Source organism: Phodopus roborovskii, unplaced genomic scaffold, assembly GCF_943737965.1.
Source record: "Phodopus roborovskii unplaced genomic scaffold, PHOROB, whole genome shotgun sequence".
Lineage (NCBI taxonomy): Eukaryota > Metazoa > Chordata > Mammalia > Rodentia > Cricetidae > Phodopus > Phodopus roborovskii.
In genome coordinates, this window is record NW_026126546.1 from 1,726,351 (window position 1) to 1,750,457 (window position 24,107).

The 24,107-nt window shown below is 41.0% G+C and overlaps 1 protein-coding gene across 6 annotated transcripts in view; it reads left to right on the forward strand.

The window, feature by feature from the left end:
- Bod1l1 (biorientation of chromosomes in cell division 1 like 1) overlaps positions 1 to 23,200 on the forward strand; it is a 53,527-nt gene extending 30,327 nt beyond the window's left edge. For 2 of the 6 annotated variants that reach the window (XM_051200329.1, XM_051200332.1), the window contains exons 14-27: positions 623 to 683; positions 2,185 to 2,255; positions 4,278 to 4,350; positions 6,014 to 6,093; positions 10,464 to 10,539; positions 10,861 to 10,934; positions 11,724 to 11,799; positions 11,883 to 11,917; positions 13,151 to 13,196; positions 15,355 to 15,404; positions 15,502 to 15,589; positions 16,351 to 16,504; positions 19,201 to 19,341; positions 21,965 to 23,200. In XM_051200329.1, coding sequence (XP_051056286.1) covers positions 623 to 683; positions 2,185 to 2,255; positions 4,278 to 4,350; positions 6,014 to 6,093; positions 10,464 to 10,539; positions 10,861 to 10,934; positions 11,724 to 11,799; positions 11,883 to 11,917; positions 13,151 to 13,196; positions 15,355 to 15,404; positions 15,502 to 15,589; positions 16,351 to 16,504; positions 19,201 to 19,341; positions 21,965 to 22,082 — 1,143 coding nt within the window. In that variant the 3' untranslated portion in view covers positions 22,083 to 23,200. The remainder of the gene's footprint in view (positions 1 to 622; positions 684 to 2,184; positions 2,256 to 4,277; positions 4,351 to 6,013; positions 6,094 to 10,463; positions 10,540 to 10,860; positions 10,935 to 11,723; positions 11,800 to 11,882; positions 11,918 to 13,150; positions 13,197 to 15,354; positions 15,405 to 15,501; positions 15,590 to 16,350; positions 16,505 to 19,200; positions 19,342 to 21,964) is intronic. The other 4 variants (XM_051200330.1, XM_051200331.1, XM_051200333.1 and 1 more) reach the window with 4 other exon arrangements.
- The last annotated feature ends 907 nt before the right edge of the window (positions 23,201 to 24,107 follow it).

Sequence of the window (24,107 nt, forward strand, 5' to 3'; positions counted from 1 at the left end):
GTAGTCATGAGGGCCTGAAGCTGGGGTTGTAAAACCTTGTAGGACATCGAGACAGTGTAGTTTTAAATAAAGTATGATTAGCAAAATTAGCCAAGCAGGTAAGTTTATTACAAAAATACTTTAGAGTTCTGATGGATCTTGTTGTTTGGGGTTTTGTAACTTTTGAGACAAGGTCTTGCTATACAGCCTGATGCTTCCTGTGTAGACGAGCTCTCCTCAAGCGTATAGCAATCCTTCTGCCTCCCTCTCCCCAATGCCAGGATTGCACATGTGTGCACTACACCCAACTCAAGAGTTTTTGAAGATAAAAAGAGGACTTGTAAGAGCTCTTTGAATGGAAGAAAATTCAGAACTTGAACTTTTTTTTTTTCTTACTGTGCTTTTTTCAAATTGTTTTAAAAACAAGGAGAATAACATTGAAGCATGATAGCTTACTACATTAGTTAGAATTTGTTCATGAAGAAGGCCCTCTGTACCCTTGTCTTCTGGGTAAACTGAAGAAAATGTGCGCACTAGTCCTGGGAGCAGTTGTGTAAACAGCCAGGTTATACCCACACCTTTTTACCTGTCGTTAAGTTTGTGTGATGAGACTCCATAAAGAACCCTTTCATTCTATGTTTAGGTTGAAAATTCAGACTCAAGAATCAATGAAGAAATTCACTATGAGTCTGAAAACAAAGGAGGTAAGTTAATGAATTCCACAGTAGTAATTTTAGTACTAATTATAATTACCATTGGTTGAGAGTCTTCTATGCTCTGCTTGTATTACTTCACAGATGTTCTCATGTAGCTTATGTAATCCAATGGCCTGAACACTAAGCATCACATTTTTGGTTAAAGAAATGGCTTAGAGAGGTTTAGTCATTTGGCCATACAGCTAAGAAGTGGTATTTGACCTCAACTAACTACAAGAACTTTACCAGTAACTCTCACAGCAGGTTCAATCCTGTGTTAAAATACGTCATCTCCTGTGGTTTCTATGGTAGAAACAAGAAATGCTGTGCCATGCTGCTAGCCAAGCATTTGTTAACTTCTCACAGTCCATGTGACACCAGGTCAGGAAGCTGCATTTATGTGTCAGCCCTTGTTACACATATACTTTGACGGCCACTAACTCCGAAGAGAGAATTCCATTCTCAACCAGCATGAGGAAGATTTATATGGCATACACGTTGAATTGTGTTTTAGACAACAATAAAACAATGACATTGATTGATAGTCACTCATACGCCCACCACCTCATTTATTATACCTTAAAATTTAGCTTATTTGTCTCACTCATCTATTAAAACATTACAAATGTAGTGAGTCCCCATAGTAGGGTGTCCTAGTCACAATCTCTTTCTCTTTTATCCCACCCAAAGGAACCACTGTTCTTCATTTACTAGGTATGGTTTTAGTTTCATAAAGATACATGGCATATATTGCCAGGTTTAGGTGAATGGTAACTAACATTTCGACTTTCCCCCTATTTGCCTACTTTGCAGTATGTTCTGGGGTTCTGTCCTCTTTATTTTATATAATTCCAGTTACTTTACTATAATGCTAGTTAGTATTCCATTGTATGAATATGCTGTGGTTATTTTTGCTTCTGTTATTGGTGAACATTCCGGTTTTTTTTTTTTTTTTTTTTTTTTTTTTTGGCAGTTTTTCCTAATCAAAGAATACTACTTTGCATGTCCCTGTCCTTCATGCATGAGCAGTGTCCTGTGTCTCTAGATTTGCTTGGTTACAATGCCTCTTCAGTATACAGAAATGCTAGCTTTTCCTTGGGTGGCATAGTTGTCACTTCACACTTGTGTTATGCCTAGCCTGGTTAGGCTATGCTGCTTGCTAATCTGATGGCTGCTGTGCAGTACTTCATGGAGATTCTTTGCATACTCATAACACTGTTAGCTAAAGGAAGAAAGTCTGCTGTGCAAAGTTCAGTTTTGTGGCACTAGCATAGTCCTTTCTTGCTTGAGCCCTGTTTGTTCACATTTAACATTGACAAACAATGGAACTTCCTAACAGCATTCTTGGAAGACTACATCAAGAACTAACTAAACTGTCATCCACTATACATATACTATACGTAATTGCTCTGAAAAGGGATGATTAGACAGTGTTTCCTAACCTCATGCACAAACACCCAAATGTTTTATTTCAAAGATTTAAGATTCTTTTGTTATATTTACTATTCAGAAATACTCAGTGCTAAAAAGGACCACACGGAAGCCCTAAGCAGTTGCAGCGTTGAGGCAGATCCTGAAGAGGTATGTTGCATACTTTGCTTAAGTGTTCTTGTTTTATAAAGGGTTTTCACCTCTATGAGAAGAAAGGTGTTAGAAAGGTTCTCTTTGTTTTCTTTGAAAGCTTCATGTATGTTTTTATCATATTTGCCCTTCCCCAATTCTTCACTACTTACCTGTATTTTCCTACCATCCAACTCTGTATGTGGTTGTTTGTTTTGGGGGAGTTGTTTTTGTTTTTGACAGGTTTGCTCTGTGTAGCTTTAGAGCCTCTCCTGGAACTCTGTAGACCAGGATGGTCTGAAACTCAGAGCCACCTGTCTCTGCCTCCTGAGTGCTGGGATTAAAGGCAAGCGCCATCACCTCCCTGCTCTGTGTCTTTTTTAAAAAGTTCTTCAAAACCAATTTGTGCTGCCCAAATATTATTTCTTTATACAAATTAAATAGATGTTAAAGTAATATGTGTCATATATCATTTGTTTGTACCTGCTTTCAATGTTGTAATGCTTAGGTACTGTGTCTGTGTTTTTGTGTTCAAAATGTATTGTTTTGCACTACCTTTCATTGACCATGATTAGCTCAGTCTAAGTGAAGGTGCCAAAATTTCTCTTTCTTTCTTTCCTTCTTTCCTTCCTTCTTTCTTCCTTCCTTTCTTTTTTCTTTTTGTTCTTTGTTCTTTGTTTTTTTTTTAAATATTTTTTTATTTTTATTTTACATATCGATCCCAGTTCCCTCTCCCTCCCTCTTTCCCTCTCTCCCATCCTCACATGCACACTGACCACCCTCCCTTCCCATCCCCCCCACCCCACTCCACATGAGGGTGTTGCCCTCCTAGAGGAGTCATCTAAATCTGTCAAGTCATTTAGAGTAGGGACAGGACGTCTCTCCTGTCTCTAGGTTAAGGCAGTGTCCCTCCATGGAGGATGTGTCCACAAGGTCCTTTTGTGCACCAGGGATATTATATCCTGGTTCCACTGTCTGAGGCCTTGTAGCTGAGACCCATGTTCAGAGGGTCTGAGTCAGTCCCACACTGGATTCCCAGCTATCGGTCTGGGGACCCATGAGCTTCTCCTTGTTCAGGTCAGCTGTCTCTATGTCTTTCTGCAGCCTGGTCTTGTCCTCCCTCTCTGCATCTAGATTCTAGTTCATCTCAGTGTTTAGCTGTGGGTGTCTGTTTCTGTTTCCATCAGCTACTAGATGAAGGCTCTATGATGGTGGATAAGTTAGTCATCAATCTCATTATCAGGGAAGGGCATTTATGGTAGCCTTTCCACTGTTGCTCAAATTGTTAGTTGGGGTCAGTCATGTAAGTCTCTGAACATTTCTTTAGGTTCAGTTTTCTCTTCAATCCTATAATGGTTCCTTCTTTTATGTTTTCTCTCTCTCTCTTCTCTCTTCTATTTCTCCCCTGTTTTGTTTTTTTGTGTATGTTGTTTTGGTTTTTTGAGACAGGTTTCTCTGTGTAGCCTTGGCTGTCGTGGAGTTCACTTTGTAGACCAGGCTTCAAACTCATAGATGTCTGCCTGCCTCTTCCAAACCTGTAAGGAGTAGGCCCCAATTAACACACAGAGACTCTGTATTTGATATAATACTGTTGGCCAGGTACTAGTTTTTTATCGGCTATTAACCCATTTCTATGTATTTCCATGTGGTCTTGTCTTACCAGGGAGAGGCGGCTGGCAGTTCTGCTCTCTCCAGACTCTCCATCTTGACTCCTCCTTCCTACTTCCTCTTTCCACCTTGTCTCCTAGTCCCTCCTATGTTCCTTTCCTATTGGCCAACAGTGCTTTATTCATTAACCAGTATGAGAAACATATTTACAGAATGACATCTCCCATCACTCCTCAGTGCTGAGATGAAAGGCACGTGCCACCACCACCCAGCAGGTGCCAAAGTCCAGAGTTTCTGATATTTTTTTTTTTTTTTTAGTTAATGTACCTACTTACTGTAAATCATAGAAGTTATTACTATGCTATTACTATGCTTCCCTACTTACTGATCAGATCCGGATCCTGCTGCCTATAACATGGTTATTGTTAATTCCAGGTTGAAGAGGAAGAAAGGCACATGTCTAAAAGAGACAGAAGACAGCATTATCCCTCCTCAGAAGATGAACTAGGTATTCATATGTGTTTCTATGTTAGATGTCCAAAAAGACTCATATTTAATGATGTGGGATAAATACAATTCATGAAGATAGTAATTATTTACTTTATAACTTTTGAGACTAATTTGAGTCACCAATAGGATCTTTTCAGACATAAATCCAGAAATTAGGCTATTTCCTACAGAAAACCCAACTTACGAACATCTCACAGATCTCTATAACGGGGGGCCTATGACTGAGCCAGCTGCCACTGAGTGCTGTGATTTTGTTATGAGCAGATACTGGGCATGTTAGCCAAGGCACATGTAATAATTCCTCTGTGTCATCCTGTTGGTATTGTGTCCTGTAACACATCTATATGATAGACCTTTCTAGAGTAGTGGATGTCCCATAGTTATCAGTATAATATCTAGTGAGTACTAGAGGGTGTTGGGCATTTAGATAAGGTCGGTGTGGGTGAAAGACTGAACTTTTTCATTGCTATTTCCATCAGTGTATTAGTTATTATGGACCGTAGGAATGAATCTAAATACATAATAGAGCAGCACCATGAAGCTCTGTCTTACTGCTAGCCATGGACCTGAGCTCTCAGCTTCTCAAGAGACTGAACATCAAGACACTGGTCCAGGCCTTGCTGAGCTACTGAGTAAGATTAAAACACATGTTGCTAGTGACTGCCATGCCAGACAGCACCAGGCACAAAGTAGAAATTCATTAAATATTGTAGTCAGTGAACATATGAAAAAGATACATTTTTTTCTCCTTTTTAAGTAAAAGCATGTGAAGAAATTGTTCATATTTTACCTTCAGATTGTATACATTGTTCTTTATGTACAGCTTCAGTGTATCCTCATAGCATCTAGTGAATATAGGCTAAAGCTCTGAGAGGTTTCCCTTACTTCCCCAAGCAGCCTGCTCCCACAGCCCAGGTCCCAGATCAAGGCTTTGCTTCTCGGATAGAACTTACTCAGAGAGGTGATGTTCCAGTGTCTCTGGGACCCCGTGTGCCCAGCCCTTCCCACCTCAGGGAGTCATGGGAGCTTTTGGGTGGGTGGATGGGTGATTGTTTTGTTTTTTATTTTAGAGTCTTGAGATGTAGCCTACATTGGCCGTGAACTGACAGTACTCCTTCCTGCCTCCATTCCTGAGTTTTAGAGTAAACAATCATGCCCTGATAACATCTGAAGATTTTTTTATTGGGGGGGGTACCTGTCTTTATTAGAGAAGAACACAGGCAAGAAGAAGACCATCCAAAATGCTCTCCAGTGATAGGTTTAAAGGTTCAAAAAAACAATCTTTTTAATTTTACATACCAATCCCAGTTCCCCCTGCCTCCCCTCCTTTCTACTCCCCTCTTCCTCCTCCGCTCCCACACTCCACATCTACTCCTCAGAGAGGGGGAGGCCTCCGATGGGGAGTCCCATCACACTGAGGCAGGACCAAGGCCCTCTTTCCTGTGTCTAGGCTGAGCAAGGTGTCTCTTCGTAGGGAATGGTTTTATGCTCTCTTTCTTCAGCAAGCCGAAGACCAATGTTGAGTGTTTAAATTCCAGACATTTTAAATATATTTAGAATAACAGACCAAAAAAGAAATCTTCAACTGCCCTAAAATAGAACTGTATTTCATTTTCAGTTAGTTTTTGTTCTTTTGTGATTCTGTCCAAACTGATTTACAGATGATAGCCCAGATGTCCTGATTTCCAGAATAGAAACAGCACAGAGACAGTATTCTGAAACTGAGCCGCATGACACAAAGGTATTTTTTTCTACTGATTAGTTTTAAGTTGGGGGGGAGGGGAGTAACCTATTTGTATCACTGTGAATACTTACAATTTTTATTTTATTATCTTTAACTCATGTATGTAACAATAATCAGCTTGTTATAAAAGACATGTAAATGTAGTACTTATAGACTGCAGGATTTTAGTGCATGACCGGTAGAGGTAATGCTTGCTTACATTTGTACTCAGTGGTCTTGCTTGTTTCTCGGGGTTTGCAATGCTTTCTTCCGTCTCTGAAGTCTTTTATCGTGAATGTACTTGCACCTGTGACAAGTGTTACTTAGAAAGGCTGATATGCTGCTTCTCAACACTATCTGCCCCGCATCCAGCAGCCCCAGACCTGGCTTTTCCCATGGCTCTTATATTTGTCTGAGGATTCAGAGAAGCAGCCGGTGGGGCCTGGCCTTCCCCCTGTTCCCCTTCCTGCTTGTCCCAGATTTGCACACTTCCTGCTGGGAACCCCTTGAGTAATATCTTCCTGTCTCTCTTAACGCACCTTATTTTTCTCCACCTAGCTCTAGTTTTGTGTAAATACAATAGCCGGCTTCCAGCTCACTAAAGCAGTCCTTGTGTCCCCAACAACTGGTGAACTAAATAAAAAGAAAGGACTTTTAACAGCCAAAGAAGGAAAAGTAGTGTAGTACCAAGAATTTCAGTGAGTTTGTACCTAGGAGAGGAATAGGTTTTTCACTCATTACTCATTGCCCTATCCGCAACTAGAATCATAAGATAGTAATACTGTTCAGTGGTTTGAAGGAGATTTTTATTTCCCCTCAACTTCATGTAATTTAAAAAGTAACTTAAAAGTAATGAATTTAAGTAAAATCTGATAGTTCAGAGGTAAAGCATTTGCTTAGAATACATAGGGCTCCATCTTTAGTCCTTCAGTATGAAAAAGCATCCATAGGTAATACTTTCAAAATTATGAAATAGTATTTTCCTGCACAGATGCTGTATTCAGAAGCAATTTAATGTCCCATTTTACAGTCATGCCAACCTGTAGACCAGTCTACTAGGTTGGAAGCCATTTTAGCGTTCCTATCACAGCTTGTGAAGTAAAGATGTTATCCCTTTTAGAAGCAGTGAAGTCATTGTCAGATTGGTATGGCAAGACTAAAAGAAGTTGAAAATTGAATTTGGAAAAACTCCAGGCATTGGGAAAATGAAAAACAGAATGAAAAGGAGTTCATGCATGTCATTGGGAGCTGGCAGACTTCTTGAGGGACCCAGTGCTTGTTCTGTAAGAATTGTTCCCTTAACCAGAAATATAGTCTGTCCTAGACATGAAGACTGGACAGCGTCTTCATCCACATGTGAACTTGAGCAAATGCTAACACAGGCGCACCTCTATACTTCCACCCTCCATCACATGAAAAGGCTCTAGGTTGGAAGTCACTATGTACATGAACCCATATATTAATGAGGGCAGATTATATAGCTTGCTTTAGAGACAGCTGTTAGGCTTTCTCTGGTGGGCTGACCTATATTCTAAGCCTGTGCCCTCCCAAGCTGGAAGAGTGAAAAGCCACTAGAACAGCAGTTCCCAACCTTGTGGGGTGTCAAACAGCCCTTTCACAGGGGTCGCCTAAGACCATCAGAGACACAGATAGTAGCATTATGATTCATAACAGTAGCAAAATTACAGTTATGAAGTAGCAATGAAAATAATTTTGTGGTTGAGGTCACCACATAAGGAACACATAAGGGTCACAGCATTAGGAAGGTTGAGAATTACTGCTCTAGAATATTAATTAAATGGCAAAACTACTTTTAAATTCTACGTTTTATTTAAAATTATTCTAAAAGCCCGGCAAGTTTAGTCAGTAGAGCATGAGACTCTTAAAATCGTTCTAAAGTTCTCTATAAATAATATAGAAACTAGTCCTGGTATCTGCAGAATTACATGGTCCTGGTTGTGTAGTGCTTTCAAGATAGCCTAGGTAAAGCTGGGAGTCCCGCAGATGAGAGGACTTGAGAATGACCCCTGGGTTTCAGCTTCATGTGATCAGAGTTTACAGAAAATCAGTTCAGTGAGCTTACAGAATCTGTTAGCTTTGTGTTAACTGGAGTTACCTTCTGCACTGGATGCTAGGGGCTCCTACAGAGAAAGCATTCATTACGCAGTCACAGACTAATGAGAAATGCCTGAGCTCACACCACTAATACTAGAAGATAACATAAGCTCCTCGGCAACCTCATTACAGAGAGAATCTGCCTCAAAGTAGGCCAAAAAGTGATGTGATGTTGATATTTTTGCTTTATATTTATACCTCCTTAAGTCCCTGAAAAGTGGGCCAAAAAGATGGTTTAGTAGATAAAGGCACTGCTGGCCAGTCTGACAGCCTGAGTTCAAATCCTGGGACCCACACAGTGGAAGGGAAGAAGTGATTCCTGATAAGTCCTCTGACCTCCATACATGTGCCATGGCATGCACTCAAGCACATGCTAAAAGTAAATCACTAAGATAAAACACCCAGGGGCACTGGCGAGGGGACACTGAAGGCAATCCTAGGCCCGTTATTATCACAAAGGAAAAGAAAGGAAATAGATAAGGATTATAATGGCCATTAAAAAGTAATTTAAGTAAAATTTAAAATAATGGAAATTACTTGTAGTATATAAAAAGATAATTAAAGCAATAAAATTGAAACAAATTTTTGTATCTTGGTCTCCTACTTCATCTGTTTTATTAAGTATGTTAGTGTTATAAACATTTTATGAAATTTTTTTGCTTTTTTAACTTTAATTTAGGTTTTAGTTGACAAAAACTATGTGTGTGTATATATAAATAATATATATAATATATGCATCATATATATGGTAGGATATAATATATATAATATTCATATGTATATATCATGGTACATATATAAATGCAGTGTTCAAATAAAAATAAGCTTATTTGTTTCTTTAAATATTATTGCTTCATTGTGGTAGAAAACACAACATTCTGTCTTCCAATTTTTACTATAATATATTGCCACTATCTGTAGTCATGCTACTGTGCAGTATAACACCAGAATCATTGACTAATCAGACAGAAGACATTTTCAAAACACATGTTAGAAATATATTTTTTTGTTCCTCTCCCTTTCATACTCACCAGACACAACTATTTTCTTCACCCGTCAAGTTAAGTTTGTACTACCCGTATATTCTTGGATGTGTGCCCTTCCACTGGAGTGTGATAAACTTACCAGGCGAAACACTTTAAAGGAAACTGACTCTCCCTCTCCCAGTAACTTTCAGTTACCACTAACTCCTCCGCTAGCGTTGAGACTTCAGATCCATCTACCTTCTCTATGGTGAGATTCGGTCTGGCCTGAATTTGCACCACAGGGCTTGTACGTACTGTCACAGTCACTGTGAGTTTATATGTGACGCTTACCTGCTGTGTCCAATGGACACTGTTTCCTGTAGTCATCCACCACCTCTGGCTTAGTCTTTCTGCCCCTTCTTTGGTGAAGACCCCTGGCCTTGGGAGGAGGGGATGTGATGTAGACGTCCCATTTAACCCTGAGCAGTCAGCAGTCTTTTATTTTCTGCATCTTGACCAGTTGTGGATCTCTGGGCTAATCTCCGTCTACTACAAATAGAAGCTTCTCTGGCGTGTGTTAAGAGATGCATCTATGGGTGTAACAATAAGTCACTGAAAGTCACTTTAATACTGTGTCCATTCAGCTGACATAATGGGTTCTGCAGTGACAGGTTCTTGGCCCAGCAATAGTTATGAGTTTCATCCTGTAGAGTGGAATTTTAATCAGAACTTGGTTGATTGCTTCCATGATGTTCATGCCACTGTTAAAGTCATGGCCATGTCTTGCCACGACTTGTCATTATTGTAGCTGGCAGGGTTTACTTGATGTTTCATACTCAAAATTATTAACTAATGGTTAATAATTTAACTGTTAGGAATTACTACTCTAAATTAGCTCCTCTGGATCCCCAGATGTTCTTTTTGGTGTATTCCCTCTTATTCCTTCCCTATACCTCTCTCCTCTACTGCTCCATAAAGAAATGTAATTTAGAATAATTCTTCTTTTGAAGTTTCTCTTAAAAAGAAACATTTTGGAGGAAGAAAATAAAATAACGGTGACCTTGGTGTTTTATATCTAAACTTGCTTTTCTGCCTTCAATTTTTTTTTTTTTATCTCTGTTTAACAATTCCACTAACTGCAATAATGGTTGTTTTTAAAAACATCAAAAAGAAAAATTAAAAAACATTTATCAAACTATTCTAAATAACAACTAGGTAATTGTTACTGAGAGAAACTCAGGGGAGTATGAATGGACGCAAAGTTAAATTTGAAAATTAAGCCTCTGGTCTTGTTCAACTTCTCCACAGGAAGAAAACTTTGGAGATCTGGAGGAGTACTGTAAAACAAGGTCAAGGACAGACAGCATTGCCCTGGACGACAGAGGTGAAGGACAGCCCTGCATGTGGGTGTTGGGGGCTGAGTCAACACTAAGCTTCACCTGCTGGAATGTCCTTTTGCCCATTTGCTCCCCATATAGCACAGTACATTCTGCTTTAAGTGGGTAAAGTTGGAGATTATTTTTAAGCTGGATTCTCCTCTCAAAATACGCTATTTCTTAGTTAACTATAATCAGGCTCATTGGTTTTAATAAAAAAGGCATGCAAATGAAGTGTGCATGTTGCATGCCTGGGACTGCACATCCTCTGGTGCATGATGGCAGCTTATCTGGTCACCAGCATTCATTGAGCTCTGTCTTTTCCCCAGATGACTTCAGCAGCAGTGAGGGTACAGGCGAAAGGACTGAGCTGAATGAAGATGACAGTGTCAAGTCACAGGAGGTGAGAATTGGTTTTCCCATTGATTCTCTCAAAATAACTTCCACTTGTATCTTCTGTGCCTCTACAAGAGTTTTCCCTAAGTACTTTTTAGCCAATTTTAGTGCAGTGGGACACTGTTCTAAACAGTATGCTTTATTAATGTCATTCTGATTAATTTTGTCAAGTATTTATCTGAAACCTACCTATGTCATCATCGCATAGGGTCAGTCCAGCGCTCTGCTCAGCAGGGGCACCGTCGGTCAGGTACCTGGCCTAGCAGCTGTAGCACTGCAAGAGAAAGTGAGGATGTGGAAGCCGCAGCAGGAGGGCCCGGGGAGACCCAGCTTGGGGGGGCAAAGTCAAGGGTTTGCAGGAGGCTGCATTTTCACCAGCCATGCCTGCTTCCAGCCCAGTCATCCACAGGGGGCTTCTGGGGCAGAGAATGACAGTGGCCCAAACAGCCCAGCCCTCTAAATGCAAGGTTTTAACGGTTTCCTGGGAGAAATTCACTAAATTTATTTAGTTTTTGTAGGAGATAACATTTGGCCACAAGTAGCTCAAATCAAATCCCAATTTGAATGGGCAGATGTAGTTCTTCTCTGAGACAAGATTCAGTAAGCCATTTTACCCCCATGGAACTCCAGACTCTTGGGACTGTGAATATCACTAAGCAAGGGGACCGCAGTGAGAATCAATGCAAGATTTCCATCATCATGCCTAAGCTGGATTCATTCCTATTAGTAAGGGAACTGAACTGTCGGAGGTACATTATTCAGTATTGTTGGGTATTTTCTTTCATTACCTTCTCAGGACGATCAGCCAATCATTATTAAAAGGAAAAGAGGAAGACCTCGCAAATACCCTACAGAAACTGCCTTGAAAACAAGTAGGTGTTTGGCTCATTTTCAAGTCATACTCAAGAACTTTCTGAATTGACTATATAAGTAATTTTTTATTATTGTTTTTTAGAAGAAGACTTCAAAACAGAGACTGACATTAGCACTGTAAGTAATTGCAAGTGACGAGAAAAGAACCATTCAGATATGTGCTCTTGGCCTCTGAGCAGCATCTAATGTTGCAAACTACTCTGTTTTATTTAAGTACTTCAGAAGACTTTCTTAAAATATGAGCTAGCCATTTGAAACTGCCTTGATTAGTAGTATCTTCCTATGGACAGAGTTTTAATAACTTACTAAGCCTGTTCCATCCATACCTAGATGTTGAGTTATGTAAAATTAGAGAGCCTTGGTTACAATGCAGAAGTTCTCTGAGTTGTGTGATTTTTGAGTAGTGACTTGCAAAGTGAAGCTTCTGATGACCTTTGCTGCCTTGTGATTTTCTTTTGAGTTGTTTTTATACTCAGTCATACACTGCTTCCAGAGCAGGGGAATCATCAGTGCCATTTGTGTGGGTGTGGGTGTTCATCTGTGTGCATATGCACATGAAGGCCAGAGGTTGATATCATGTGCCTTCCTTATAACTCTCCACTTTATTTTTTGAGGCAGGGTCTCTCCGTTAACCTGTATGTAGCTCATGATTCAGATGGGTTAGCTGACCAGTGAACTCTACATCCACTTGCCTCTCCCACCAACTCTGGGTTTCAAGTATTCACACTGTACCTAGCTTTTTACACAGGTGCTAGGATCCCAAGCGATGGAGCAGGCTTTTATTAAATGATCCATCTCCCAGTACTGCTACTTTGACTCTGAAGAACCTACCCAGTGAAATCATCATATGAGGGTTTCATTCCACATACTTCACTGGCAGTGAGCAGTGGCCTAGAAAACTTCACTTGGATTTAAACCTGAGCTTTGTCACTTCCTCCCAGACCTATGGCCTGTAGCCAGTCCTGTAACCCTTCGAGCCTGCTTTCTTGTCTGTGAAGAAGCACTGTGCCATAGTACCTAAAGTACTTCCCCCCAGTACTGTAACACTGCAAAGTCAGAGAACCACATGTGAAAGGGCTTGTTGGCCTCAGCGAAAACTGACAGCTTTGAAGTTTCACTGCCCTGGCATTCAGTCTCCAAAATTGCAGCACAGTTATGGGAAGATACTCGTCAGAGACGGTTCAGAAGCATGGACAGGCACCCACACCTGCTGGCTGTGCTTAACCAACCACAGAAAATAGGTCCCCATTGTTCTAATTATGTATTAAGTAAAGATCCTAAAATTCCTGGTTGCCTTAATGTATGATAATGACAAACTGTTCATTTTAATTTCTGCTCATTTAAACTTAGGTAGAACAGTCTTCACCTAGCAGCAAACTGAAAGCCATCCAAGCGGGTATGTACGAAGAATTCCTCTGCCTATGATCTCAGGAGTTGCTGTGTTTTCAGTTAATACACTTAACTGTCCAGAGTGGTTTTCTAAATAAAAGGTTTTTCCTAATTGAGCAGGGAACCTAGCCTGGATGTTAGGGGAGATCTTAGAATTTTTTGTTTCTCCATGAAATGAATTAATTGGCTTTTGGTTAAAAAAGAAAGTTGCATATATTTACTGTTTTTTTTTTTTTTTTTTTTTTTTTTCTTTAGTCTGAGTTTCGGTGCAGGATACTGTCATCACAAAAGAACAAGGCAGTAGAAAGCAGAATAGTGGAGGCTGGAGATAAGTCCCTGCAGTGTCCAGTCTGTGGACTGTTGCGTTTGTGTTAGGTGAAATGGAAGCAGAGGCTCATCCCAAGACCTTGCTCTGTGAAAGAACCCTCTTACCCTACCCTGAGTCTTAAAAAGATGAAGTCATTTCAAGTATTTTGTCCTCATTCCAAAGGGGGGGGGGGGGGAACTCTGATAATGGTTGCCTTATCATTTAGTCTGCCTTTTCCAGACTTTTAATGGTTTGTACATTTTAACCTCCTAGCTTAAGGCTATTTAAATGAAAGAAAAAACTATTAGCAGACTTAAAAGATTGAAAATATGAGAAAAGGATGAATATGACAGCTGTTTATATAACTTGGGAAAGCATATGTTCTGGTCAGCAAGATAGAGAAGTATACAAACTTGTATACAGTGTTTACACATGTAACTATCTAGAAGCTTTTGAGCTTCATATTTTTTCTTGTCTCTTAGGAAGTTAAGGTTGTTTTGTTGTTTGGGGTTCTTTGGCTGGGGGCTTTTGATGTTTTTATTTTGCTCATCAAGGAAGAATCTGTTTCTGCCTGATCTTTAGCCTGCTTTTTTGAACTCACTGTAAAGATTGTAATCTATGTAATTATGTGGTGGTTTTGCTTTTGGTTATTTTTTGAGTCTGGGTAATGATGACCAGCTTAGGACAGACAGCTTTGAATTTGTTGGATTAACTTTTCCATGTTCATTACTGTAGTGATCCTTCAGAAAAGAGAAAATACTGCCCTCTTCATCTCTGATAACCTTTGAAGCCCAGTGTGTGGTCTAGGGTACAAAATTAGATCCCCCCACCCCCCAAAAAAATACTCTTGAGTTTTTTGAGTACTTGCCCATAATTTTATATTTAAATAATATATTATGTTGTCTTTATTTTCCTTACCACAACATGTTCTCAGAAAATTGTAACATTTATAGATGTTACAAAAATAAAATGTAAGTCTATCAACAGACTTATAATGTATTTGTTTGTTGCTTGTTTCACTGATAGTGTATCTGGAGTGAAAAGAGTCCAAATACCACTCTGTTCAGTCATCATGTGACCAAACAAATTGTAGAAATGAAGTTATTCAAGCTGCTTTTTCCAAACTGTAAACTGAGGTTGAAGTATTTATAGAGCAGTGCAGAGATTTAAAAGAAGCATCTCTGTTCAAAAATCTGAAAAGCTTCAGAATCCAAACTTTTCCAGTGTTGACATGATAAAGTGGAAATTTCCATAGCTGCCCTGTGGATTGCTCTCAGAATACAGATGCACTAAAAATATTGCATTATATTACCTCCTGGCCATGTGAATGAGGTATACATGAAATACAGGTGTATTTTATGTCTGTTTTTGTAATATGTATATGTGAGAGTAGGACAGGTGATAAGCGTGTGTGCATGTATGTCTGCACCTGCATGTGGAGGTCACAGGAAAGCCTCGGGGGTCATTGTCAGGAATGTCATCTGCCTCCTTTGAGACAGGCTCTCATCAGCTTGGAAATCATCAGCTGGGATAGACTGCTGGCCGTGATTCCCACCTCAGCAGCATGTTGATTCAAGGGTCTGAAATTGGATTCTCATGCTCTCAAGTCAGGCCTTTCACTGACTGAGTTAGCTGTGTCCCCAAACCCCAAGGTTTATGTTTACATGTGCATCACCTTCCTAAGATCTTTCATTATAGTATTTGCTGATAGTCCCAAATCTGGGTGGGGAAAAAAAAAAAAAATCCAAACTAACTAAGTATATAGCACTGTTTTAGCACTGGAGTAATGACAGATAAAACAGGCCAGACCTACTATGGAAGTTTAATTTCTGTTTGTTTTTTGTTTTTTTTTTTTAAGATGAGTCCAATAAAGAAACGGCTGACCCACAAGAAAAAAGTGAAAGCAATGTAAGTGCTAGTTTTCTTATTAAGCTGTATCTTCTAGAAATGAACGTAATCGGTGCTCAGCTACCCGGCCTTTTATCTTGAATTCTGTTGCTCCTAGGATGATAGTGAAGACAAAATAGCAAGTATGCGTCTGAGAGGGAGAAAGGCCAAGCGCTCGTTGACGTCATCAGATGATGCCGGTATGAGTCAGTCTGTCTGTCTGTCCGTCTGTCTCTCTTTAGAAAACAGGTCACTTTAAAGCAAAAACAAAACAAGCCAGCCTGGGGAGTGCTTAGTCTTACTGCCACTTGGTATGCCATGTTTGGTTGACAGCTGTGGGAGGCCTGTGCTTTCCTGAACAGAGTGGAGGAGGAGTGGGATGCGAGGTGGGGACAGAGGCGGAAGGAGCTGAGAGGAGGGAGGGGGAGAGGAGGGAGAGGAGGAGAGGAGGGAGAGGAGAGGAGGGACGGGAAACTTTGGGATATAAAATAAATAAATAAGCTTATTTATTTTAAAAAATGGAACAAAACAAATAGGGGGGGAATGAAAAGCAGAAGAAACATCTGTACATTCTTAATTACAGCCTTATTATTTCAAAAATTACACTTTTCTAAAGAATCTTTTTTTGGATGAAGAAAAATGTAGCCGGGTGTAACTAGAATTAATGTTGCATAAATGTGTGTGAAATTGCTCTAATCCCTGCCAGAAATGGCACATCCCAGATGCTTTTGTGAGCTCGTGTGAATTTTTTGCAAATGCTGGCTGTGAACTGCATAAGTAAACTATCCCAGATGTGTTTGAGATTAGGGTAAACAGTTGTGAATTGCAAGTACTGAAACCAAAAGGAAGTGGAAAAGCGCTTCTTCTGCTTCCAAGTTGCTAACGTCCTAAGTTCTCCTCCCTGACTGTCCTTTGGAAGTGTCTTTGGGAATTGTATAGTCCAGGTGTTATCCTTCTGTCTCGACAGAGTCCTCAGAGCCAGAAAGAAAGCGCCAGAAATCAGTTTCTGAAACGTCTGAGGACAAAAAAGATCAGGAGTCTGATGAGGAAGAGGAAGAGGAGGAGGAGGATGAGCCCTTGGGAGCCACCACGAGATCCACCACCAGATCGGAGGCACAGAGGTAACGGGAACAACCAAGAGGCTCCAGAGGCCTGGAGCAGCTGCTCCGTCTGGAAGCAGCTCTGGGTGTCAGGGGACTCTCTTGAAGCCATTTCCTTCCCATGTTCTCTCCTTGACTGTGTCCTCTCTGAATACGTTTTCTGTCTCAGTTCCTGGGAGATTACTTCAAAGTCTTTGCCTGGTTTAAGTGCTCATTTGATGAAACCTATCAGCTCTCTCCAGACATGTTTAAGCATCTCTTTTCTCAGACACTGTGTGCTCAGGACCATGGGAGAGCCCAGAGGCTCACACACAGCCACCACCTGTGCTGATCCTGATGAACTGCCTGCATGTATATGTCCCCTAAAGTATGTTCTCAAAAACCCTAGTAGAGGCACAAAACTTTGAGGGTGGGGGAGCGGGAGGCGGGGACTGGGCCTGTGGTCACATGAGCTTGAAGAAAGCAGTAAGTTCCCTTTGAAATAGTTTAGGCTTGGCAAAGTCCTAAAGGAAGGAAACTTGTTGTAGTATTTGCCCACGAGACTCCTCCCTCACTCCCCCCATGTCACTGCACCTGTTAACACCAGCAGGTCCCTTCTTGTGTGTACTTTGAGAGATGGTGTGTGGCTGCACTGCACAGGTCTCCCTAGCGCCCACCAACGTTTTCCAGAGCAGGAGTACTTCCCGTGGTCGGTGCCATTCACACACTGTTTATCTTGACATAATCCTCTGTAATTTTCATTCCGCAAAGTTAATCAAAGGGGTCCAAAATATTTACTTTGAAAGTATTACCATTAATACCTCTCCCCATAATAAAATAATAATATTGTATCGTGTTTACGAAAAGTTTAAATTCAACACATTTCTACAGCATCCAAACTCAGACATTACTAGCCTTCGGTGACATCGTTTGATTTCTCAGAAGAGTGAGATTATTTAAAGACAAAAGACAAAATCAAGAAGCTCACCCAAAGTTTGGGCTTTGGAGGAGAGGAGTTGGAGAGGAGGGACAGCTGAGATGATTGAGCCACTGAGCCAGGAGTCCTGCAGAGAGAGTGAGCATGCCAGCGTGCAGCTCCCTACCTCCTTAGTACCTCTGCTTCCCTCCACACAGTCCTAGAAACCCTGTGTAGTGGGGCTCAGCTACAGAAAGTTCCTTGGACTCTCTGTCTTCCAGAGTGGATCCAACAATCACAAGCAGGCTTGCCTTTCAAAATAATAGCCAAAATGGATTACATACATGTATAGTGTTGTGTAAGAATAAGGAAAATACATTTTTAAAAGAATAAGACATGTAATTTATAGGTTAGTCATCACTTGAGTTATCTGTGTTGTCAATGTACTTGAACATGTGATTTATTAACAGATGCTTTTTATTTTTCAATTTTTATTTAAATTAAAAACAATTCTATTTTATATACCAATCCCAGTTCTCGTCCCTCCTGTCCTCCAGTTTCCCTCCTCCATCCCCCCTCCCACCCTCTATCCACTCCCCAAGAAGAATGAGGCCTCCGAAGTCATTTGGGGCAGGACCTAGGCTCTCCCCTGCGTGTCTAGATTGAGAGAGTATCCCTCCATAGGGAATGGGCTCCCAAAGCCCATGCATGCACTAGGGATAAATACTGTTTCCACTTCCGGAGGCCCAGTAGCCTGCCCAGGCCCCCCCTCCCCAACTGAAACCCACATTCAGGGGGCCTGGTTCTGTCCTATGCTGGCTTCCCAGATGCCAAACTGGGATCGATGAGCTCCCATTTGCTCAGGTCAGCTGTTTCTAACAGATGCCTTTCTGTTTGGTTTAAATTTCTCAACATTTGTTGATTGGTCCGAGGGCTCTGGTATCTGTGTGGTGTCCTAGGTCCTCGGTGTTGGATGTGCACTCTGTGATCCTAATACTGCTAACCTCGGGCACCTTAAGCCACAGCAGCTCTTCTATATGGGCCTGTTCTTATACAGACCTCCGGGGTAGGCGAACCTCTCCCTCCCTGGCCTTCTCTTCCTGTGCGCTATAGAAGCCAGCCTCTCTATGACTTTGCTCTTGTTTCACATTCATCTCTTGGTACCTCATAATAATTCCCTGAAGTATTTGAGGGCAGTTTCCAGGTCTTCTTATCCTGAGCTTCCCTGTGATCTTATCATTGTTTGCTCTCTAGTCTATACCCTCTCTAAGAAACAAATGTGCCACACCAGGTATGGACCGAATAATCAAGAATGTTGTTCTGTATGTATCCTATAAATATTCATTTTCACTATGCATCCAAATTAGAGTTGTTTCACACTGACTCCTGTGCCACATCATATACTAAATAAGTCTTTTTTTCTTCCTTTCTCTGGAAGTCATCTCTTTCTAATCTGATTTCTTTCTTGTGTAAATGACTACTTGGAGCATCAGCATTTAGCACTGAGTCATGCCTTCAGTAACTTCCATTTCTTACTCTGTTTTGATAAACTGGTATCCTTGTCAGCCAATATATTTGCTCTTTTCAGAGTTATCTTCTCAGTTGTGGTAAACTGCATAGGAAACACAGAGACAGTATCCTGGAGGTAGAGTTAGCACTGGCTGACACAAGTCTTTACTAGCAATGATCAAGAGACCCAGCCCCTTTATTCTTTGAGTAGTAATAGCTGTCTTGCCCATGAGAAGTCTCTTCTTTTCCAGTGGTCCCGTGGCCTAGAAAATCCAGTGCTACCATTGCCCAGTGTCTCTATAATGTGTTTCAGAAAGCATCATAGCAAGCCATCTACACGTGCAACATCCAAACTTGGCATCCCAGAAACAGTTTCTCCTAGAAATCGCCAAAAGTTAGCAAAAGAGAAGTTACCTACCAGCGAAAAAGTTAGTAAATCTCCCCCATTAGGAAGGTAAGTCCCTGCCTGTGCTTCAAGTTGTTTAACTCCCAAGTAATGCTTTTCCTATTTTCTTAAGACTATCTGTCACCAAAAAGCTGTCTTGGGGGAATCATGGGTTTCTAGGAACAGGAAGGCCTAAAATAAGTCATCAGTGGCTTTGCCATGTAGCCCAGCCATACAAACTTGTCCTTAACTCTTGTGAGCCTTCAGGCCAACTCTCACGTACAAGGACTGGTGAAGTCAGTCATGTTTCTTCTCAAGTGATTGCATGTCTGAATGCGTAGTTCATTCTGCACAGTGTGGTGAAGCATGTCACAGCTTGGAGTCCTTTCCTAGTTTCGAGTACAGAACAAGAGCACTCTCAGACAGCCACCTGCAGCTTGCACCTTCCACTGCAGCCTCATTCACCTGTGCTCCCACAGTCCTCCTCCTTTGCCTCTGCTGTGCTATGGCAGTGGGTGCTCACCACCTGCCTCGGTGAGTCAAAGTCCTTCCTTTCTTCAAGCCCCTCTCCTGCAGGGCCTCCTCTGTGCTGCAGCCCGTTCTCATCTCCTTCCTATTGCATCTGCAATCAGCACTAAACAGTGGGTAATGGCAGGTGGCGGTGGTGTAGGTAGCCTAATTTTGCTTCTCCCCCTGAACTGTTAAGTTTCTTCCTTGATGTCAGGAACTTGTCTTGCTCTTTGTTTATGGTAACATGCATAAGCAAAATATGATTCTATGAATACAAAGATTGTTCTGCACTCTACTTGTAATATGTGTGTACTCTTATCCACCAATCTTAGGAAGGAAGAAAATTCTTTCATCCTTGTTTGGTGAGATGAAATAGTCATCCTTGTTTTCTATGTGTGTGTCACAGTATCAGGACAGTCCGGATGCATGTTTCACAGAATTGAATGTGCAGAGGAATTGCATGGTAGATGGAGTCTGTACTCCCAGGAGGCTTCTGGGTATAAGGAAGGGACTTGGTCAAGCTACCAAGCTCCCACATAAGAGAGGAGGAGCCTGACTGAAGTCTGCTCCTTGCTAACAGCTCATAGCACAACACTGACTCCTGTTGCACAGCATTCTACAGTAACTTAATGCTCCCTGTGGCCAGTGGCTGTCCATAGCACAACTTGGAATGAGTTATTAACAGACATCTTCCTTAGCTGTTCTCAGCTCATTCCTAGGTAACCTGTAAGAACCATATCATCTGCAACACTATCCAACTCAGTGTGTTTTCGTTTGCTGTCAGAAGGACTATAAGCATGTCTTTGCAGCTTTCCTATCCTGCAGCTTTAGTTTTCCAACTCTTTAATTCACCTATAAAATTTTGCTGCTTGCTTACCATATGTTGAACAGATATTGGTAATATATCTAAATAACATGATTAATCATAGCAGCTGCATAGAGAAATATCCTTCTAATGACAGAAGTGAATGTGCATAAGAATTTCAAAGTTTTGATAGCAACCTACAGTTAATGTTTCATAATACAACTGGTGCTCAAATTCTAGCTGTTGTAACAGACAAAATCTTCACTAATAAAACTTTATAGGTATGGTGACAGTGACATATTCTGTCATCATCTGTTACCACATTGCTTTAAAATATTGATTGTAACCTGCAGTCTGAAAAAGCATAGTGGTTAAGTTAAAATGGGTAAGTGCTATGGTAAAAGTCTAAAACACTGTATAGTTTCTAGGGAGCAAGCCACTTGCTTTGTGTTATAGGAGGCTTCCCAGAGGAGGCTTTTGAACTGGTGCTGGGAAAAAAAAAAAAAAAAGGAAGGAAGGAAGGAAGGAAGAAAGGAAGAAATTTGGTCAGATAGGGTGAGTAGAAAAAAGGAAGAACTGGGCATGTAGCTCACTTGGTGGAGTGCTTGCCTGGAGGGCATGAAGTCCTTGGTTAAATTCCCAGCACTGCATAAACTGGGCATGATGGTGTGTGCATGCAACCATATCACCATCAGAGGCTGGAAGATCAGAAGTTCAAAGTCATCCTATGCTACATAGGGAGTTCAAAGTCCGCCTAGGCTGCATGACACTTTATCTCAAAAAGGAAAAAGAAATCACTTGCCAAAACATGGAGAGAGAGATGAGTTATTTTTTGAGCATAGCAGTATTTGTACAGCATTGCAGTCCAGAGTGCTGAAAGTAGAGAGCTGGGGTGTAAAGACGTGCACTGTGCTCCAGACCATTTGTCCCAGAAGCTTCAGAGAGCCAACAAGAGCTGTACATGTCTGAGCATGGTGACGTGATTGAGGTCGGGTACCATCCTCCTGTAAACCTCCTACATTCATCTGGCTTCTCTAAAACTACTCTGCAGCATGGTTTTGACTCTGTCAGATGCTGGGTTGAAGTCCTGCTGTGTTCTTGCTCATTGTTTCAAGTGGAGACTGTGTGTTTATCAGCAGAACAAGGGTCTAGGAAAGGATGCTAACAAGACTACGGTCAGCACCTTAGGTAGGGCTGGGACAGAGTGCAGGCTTCTGTGTTCTGTTCAAGGTTGTTGGTAAAGAACCAGACCTTCCCAGCAACTTCTAGTGTTAAATACTGTGGGTGTTCTCTGGTGTCATGTTTCAGAGAACTCCCATGTTACTTGAAGCAACTGATTTTACCTCTCTTTATTGTCTTGGCTTTTGTTCAATACAGATCAAAGGCACAGCTCTCCCCATCTGTCAAACGCAAGAGAGAAGTCAGCCCACCTGGAGCTCGAACAAGAGGCCAGCAGAGAGTGGACGAAACCCCTCTGAAAAAGGCAAAGCGATAATGCTGACTGCCCTGACCTGTTCCTGATGAACAACCCAGTGGAGAGATAAGGGACAAGCCTCACCCCATGGGCTTTTCTTTTTTAAACAAGAAAAGGATTTGCATGTGCTGTAAGTTCCTAGGTGCAAGCTTGTTCTTATTATGTTTTAAACAGCTTTATAAACTATTGTTCATAGACGGTATTAATGTACATTCACTTCAGGTAAAGGAAAATAAGTTTACTTTGTATCTGAACTCAGCAAAGTAGGTGTATATTTTAACAGTGGAAATTGGGGTTTCCCAATGTGACACATCACTAATGCAATCCTTCCAGCCCATCAGACACCAGGCTGCCCCCTGGAGATCTGTGTATAGTATATAAACATGTAAAAAATAGGCTGTATTTTACTCAATGTATGATGCTAATCAATGAACACTTTATTTATTTTACAGAGAAATCTTATCTGTGAACTTTACTATATATCTGTTTATTTTATTTTATTATTTTTTTTAAATGCAAAGAGGGTTTTAAATGCTATGCAGTCATTAGTAGAAGAGTTCTAGGACTCTGCCTGCCCTGTAACTATCTGCATACGGCCTGGCAGGAAACAGAAATTCACGCATGCATCCAAGTAAAGTAGTTTAGGTGAAGAACGGACTGCGCTGCTTTCCGTCCACAGTCGTGACTGTTTTTTAAGAATGTAACTTGTTTTTCATAACGCTTGCCTCCGTGGCTTTCCCATGAGCTCCATTAACGTAAAGTTGCACCCTGCACCGTCTGCGGGTTCATCCCTCTCCTGTGTGCTGTTCCCACGCCTCTGCCACCATCTCCATGCTGTCCAGTTTCAGTGAAGAGAAACGCTTGAAGATGGGATTGCACCAGTCTGTTCAGCTTCAAGATGTCATGTTGTTTTATACAGTTATTTCAGGGTAGAAACTGGCTTATCACCAGGTTCTTTTTTAAACATGTTTTAACTCCCATAATGAACAAACTGTCCAACTTAAGTTTTTCATAAAATAACGTTTTCTTAAGATCAGATCTGTTTCTTGCAATGATATGATGAGTTGCCAAATGATTGAGATCATTTTAAATGCTCTGTTCATACTCTTGTTTTATAATTAAAATTTACATTCATTGTGTGTGGGTTTTTCATTGTTTTGGGGTTTGTTTGGGGGGGTTCTTTTTTTTTTTGTCTTTTTTTTTTTAAATTTGGGTTTATTTTATTGCTTTGACTCTTACTGTAAGGTGGATATTCTTGTCATTTTACATTGTTTCTTACTGAAATTTTATATATAAATTATAAAATGTTTCCCTACAACTTGAGTGACAAGATTTTTTTTTCCTTATTGTTAAAAGCCAATTAGAAGTGAGCATGGATTCCAACAGTCCTGCTTCCTAGAGTATTAGTATTAAGTTCATGGGTTCATTAGCAGTGCACACCTGAACACAATCCCTTTGTGAAGCCAGCACTCACTAGTTTAGAGATGCCTGGGGACTGAGTTGGATCCATAAGGAAAAGCTGCCTCCTAATGAATGTGGAGCCGAGCAGTAGAACTGTATCAGCCGTGCTCTGGGGGGGGGGGGGTAGTGAGCTGGGTTCAGAAGCCCATGTTGAGTAGAGAAACGGCCCTGGGGTGAGAGATACTGCAGCTATGAAGAAGCAGGTCTCAGTCATGATTTGATAATGAAAGAATTAGCAGAATGGAGGAACTCAGAGCATGAGACATGCTAGTTCACATCAGTAACCCCAGAATCCTAAGGGCCACCTGGCTCAGGCTGGATAGATACATCAGCGGTTAAGACTACTTGTTCTTTCAGAAGCCCCAGTCTCCATCCATCCTCCAGTTCCAGGGATCTGGTGCTCATTCATGGGAATTGCTCATGGTGAACATGCATACACATATAAATGCAAGCAAAACACTCATACACACTAAAAAAAAACACCCAACTCAAAATGCCTGTGGCTTTCTCCTACTAACCTACTACGAAACACAGACTGTCTCCAGTTGTCACTTTCCTGGCCTTAATGTTGCCACCATCCCACTA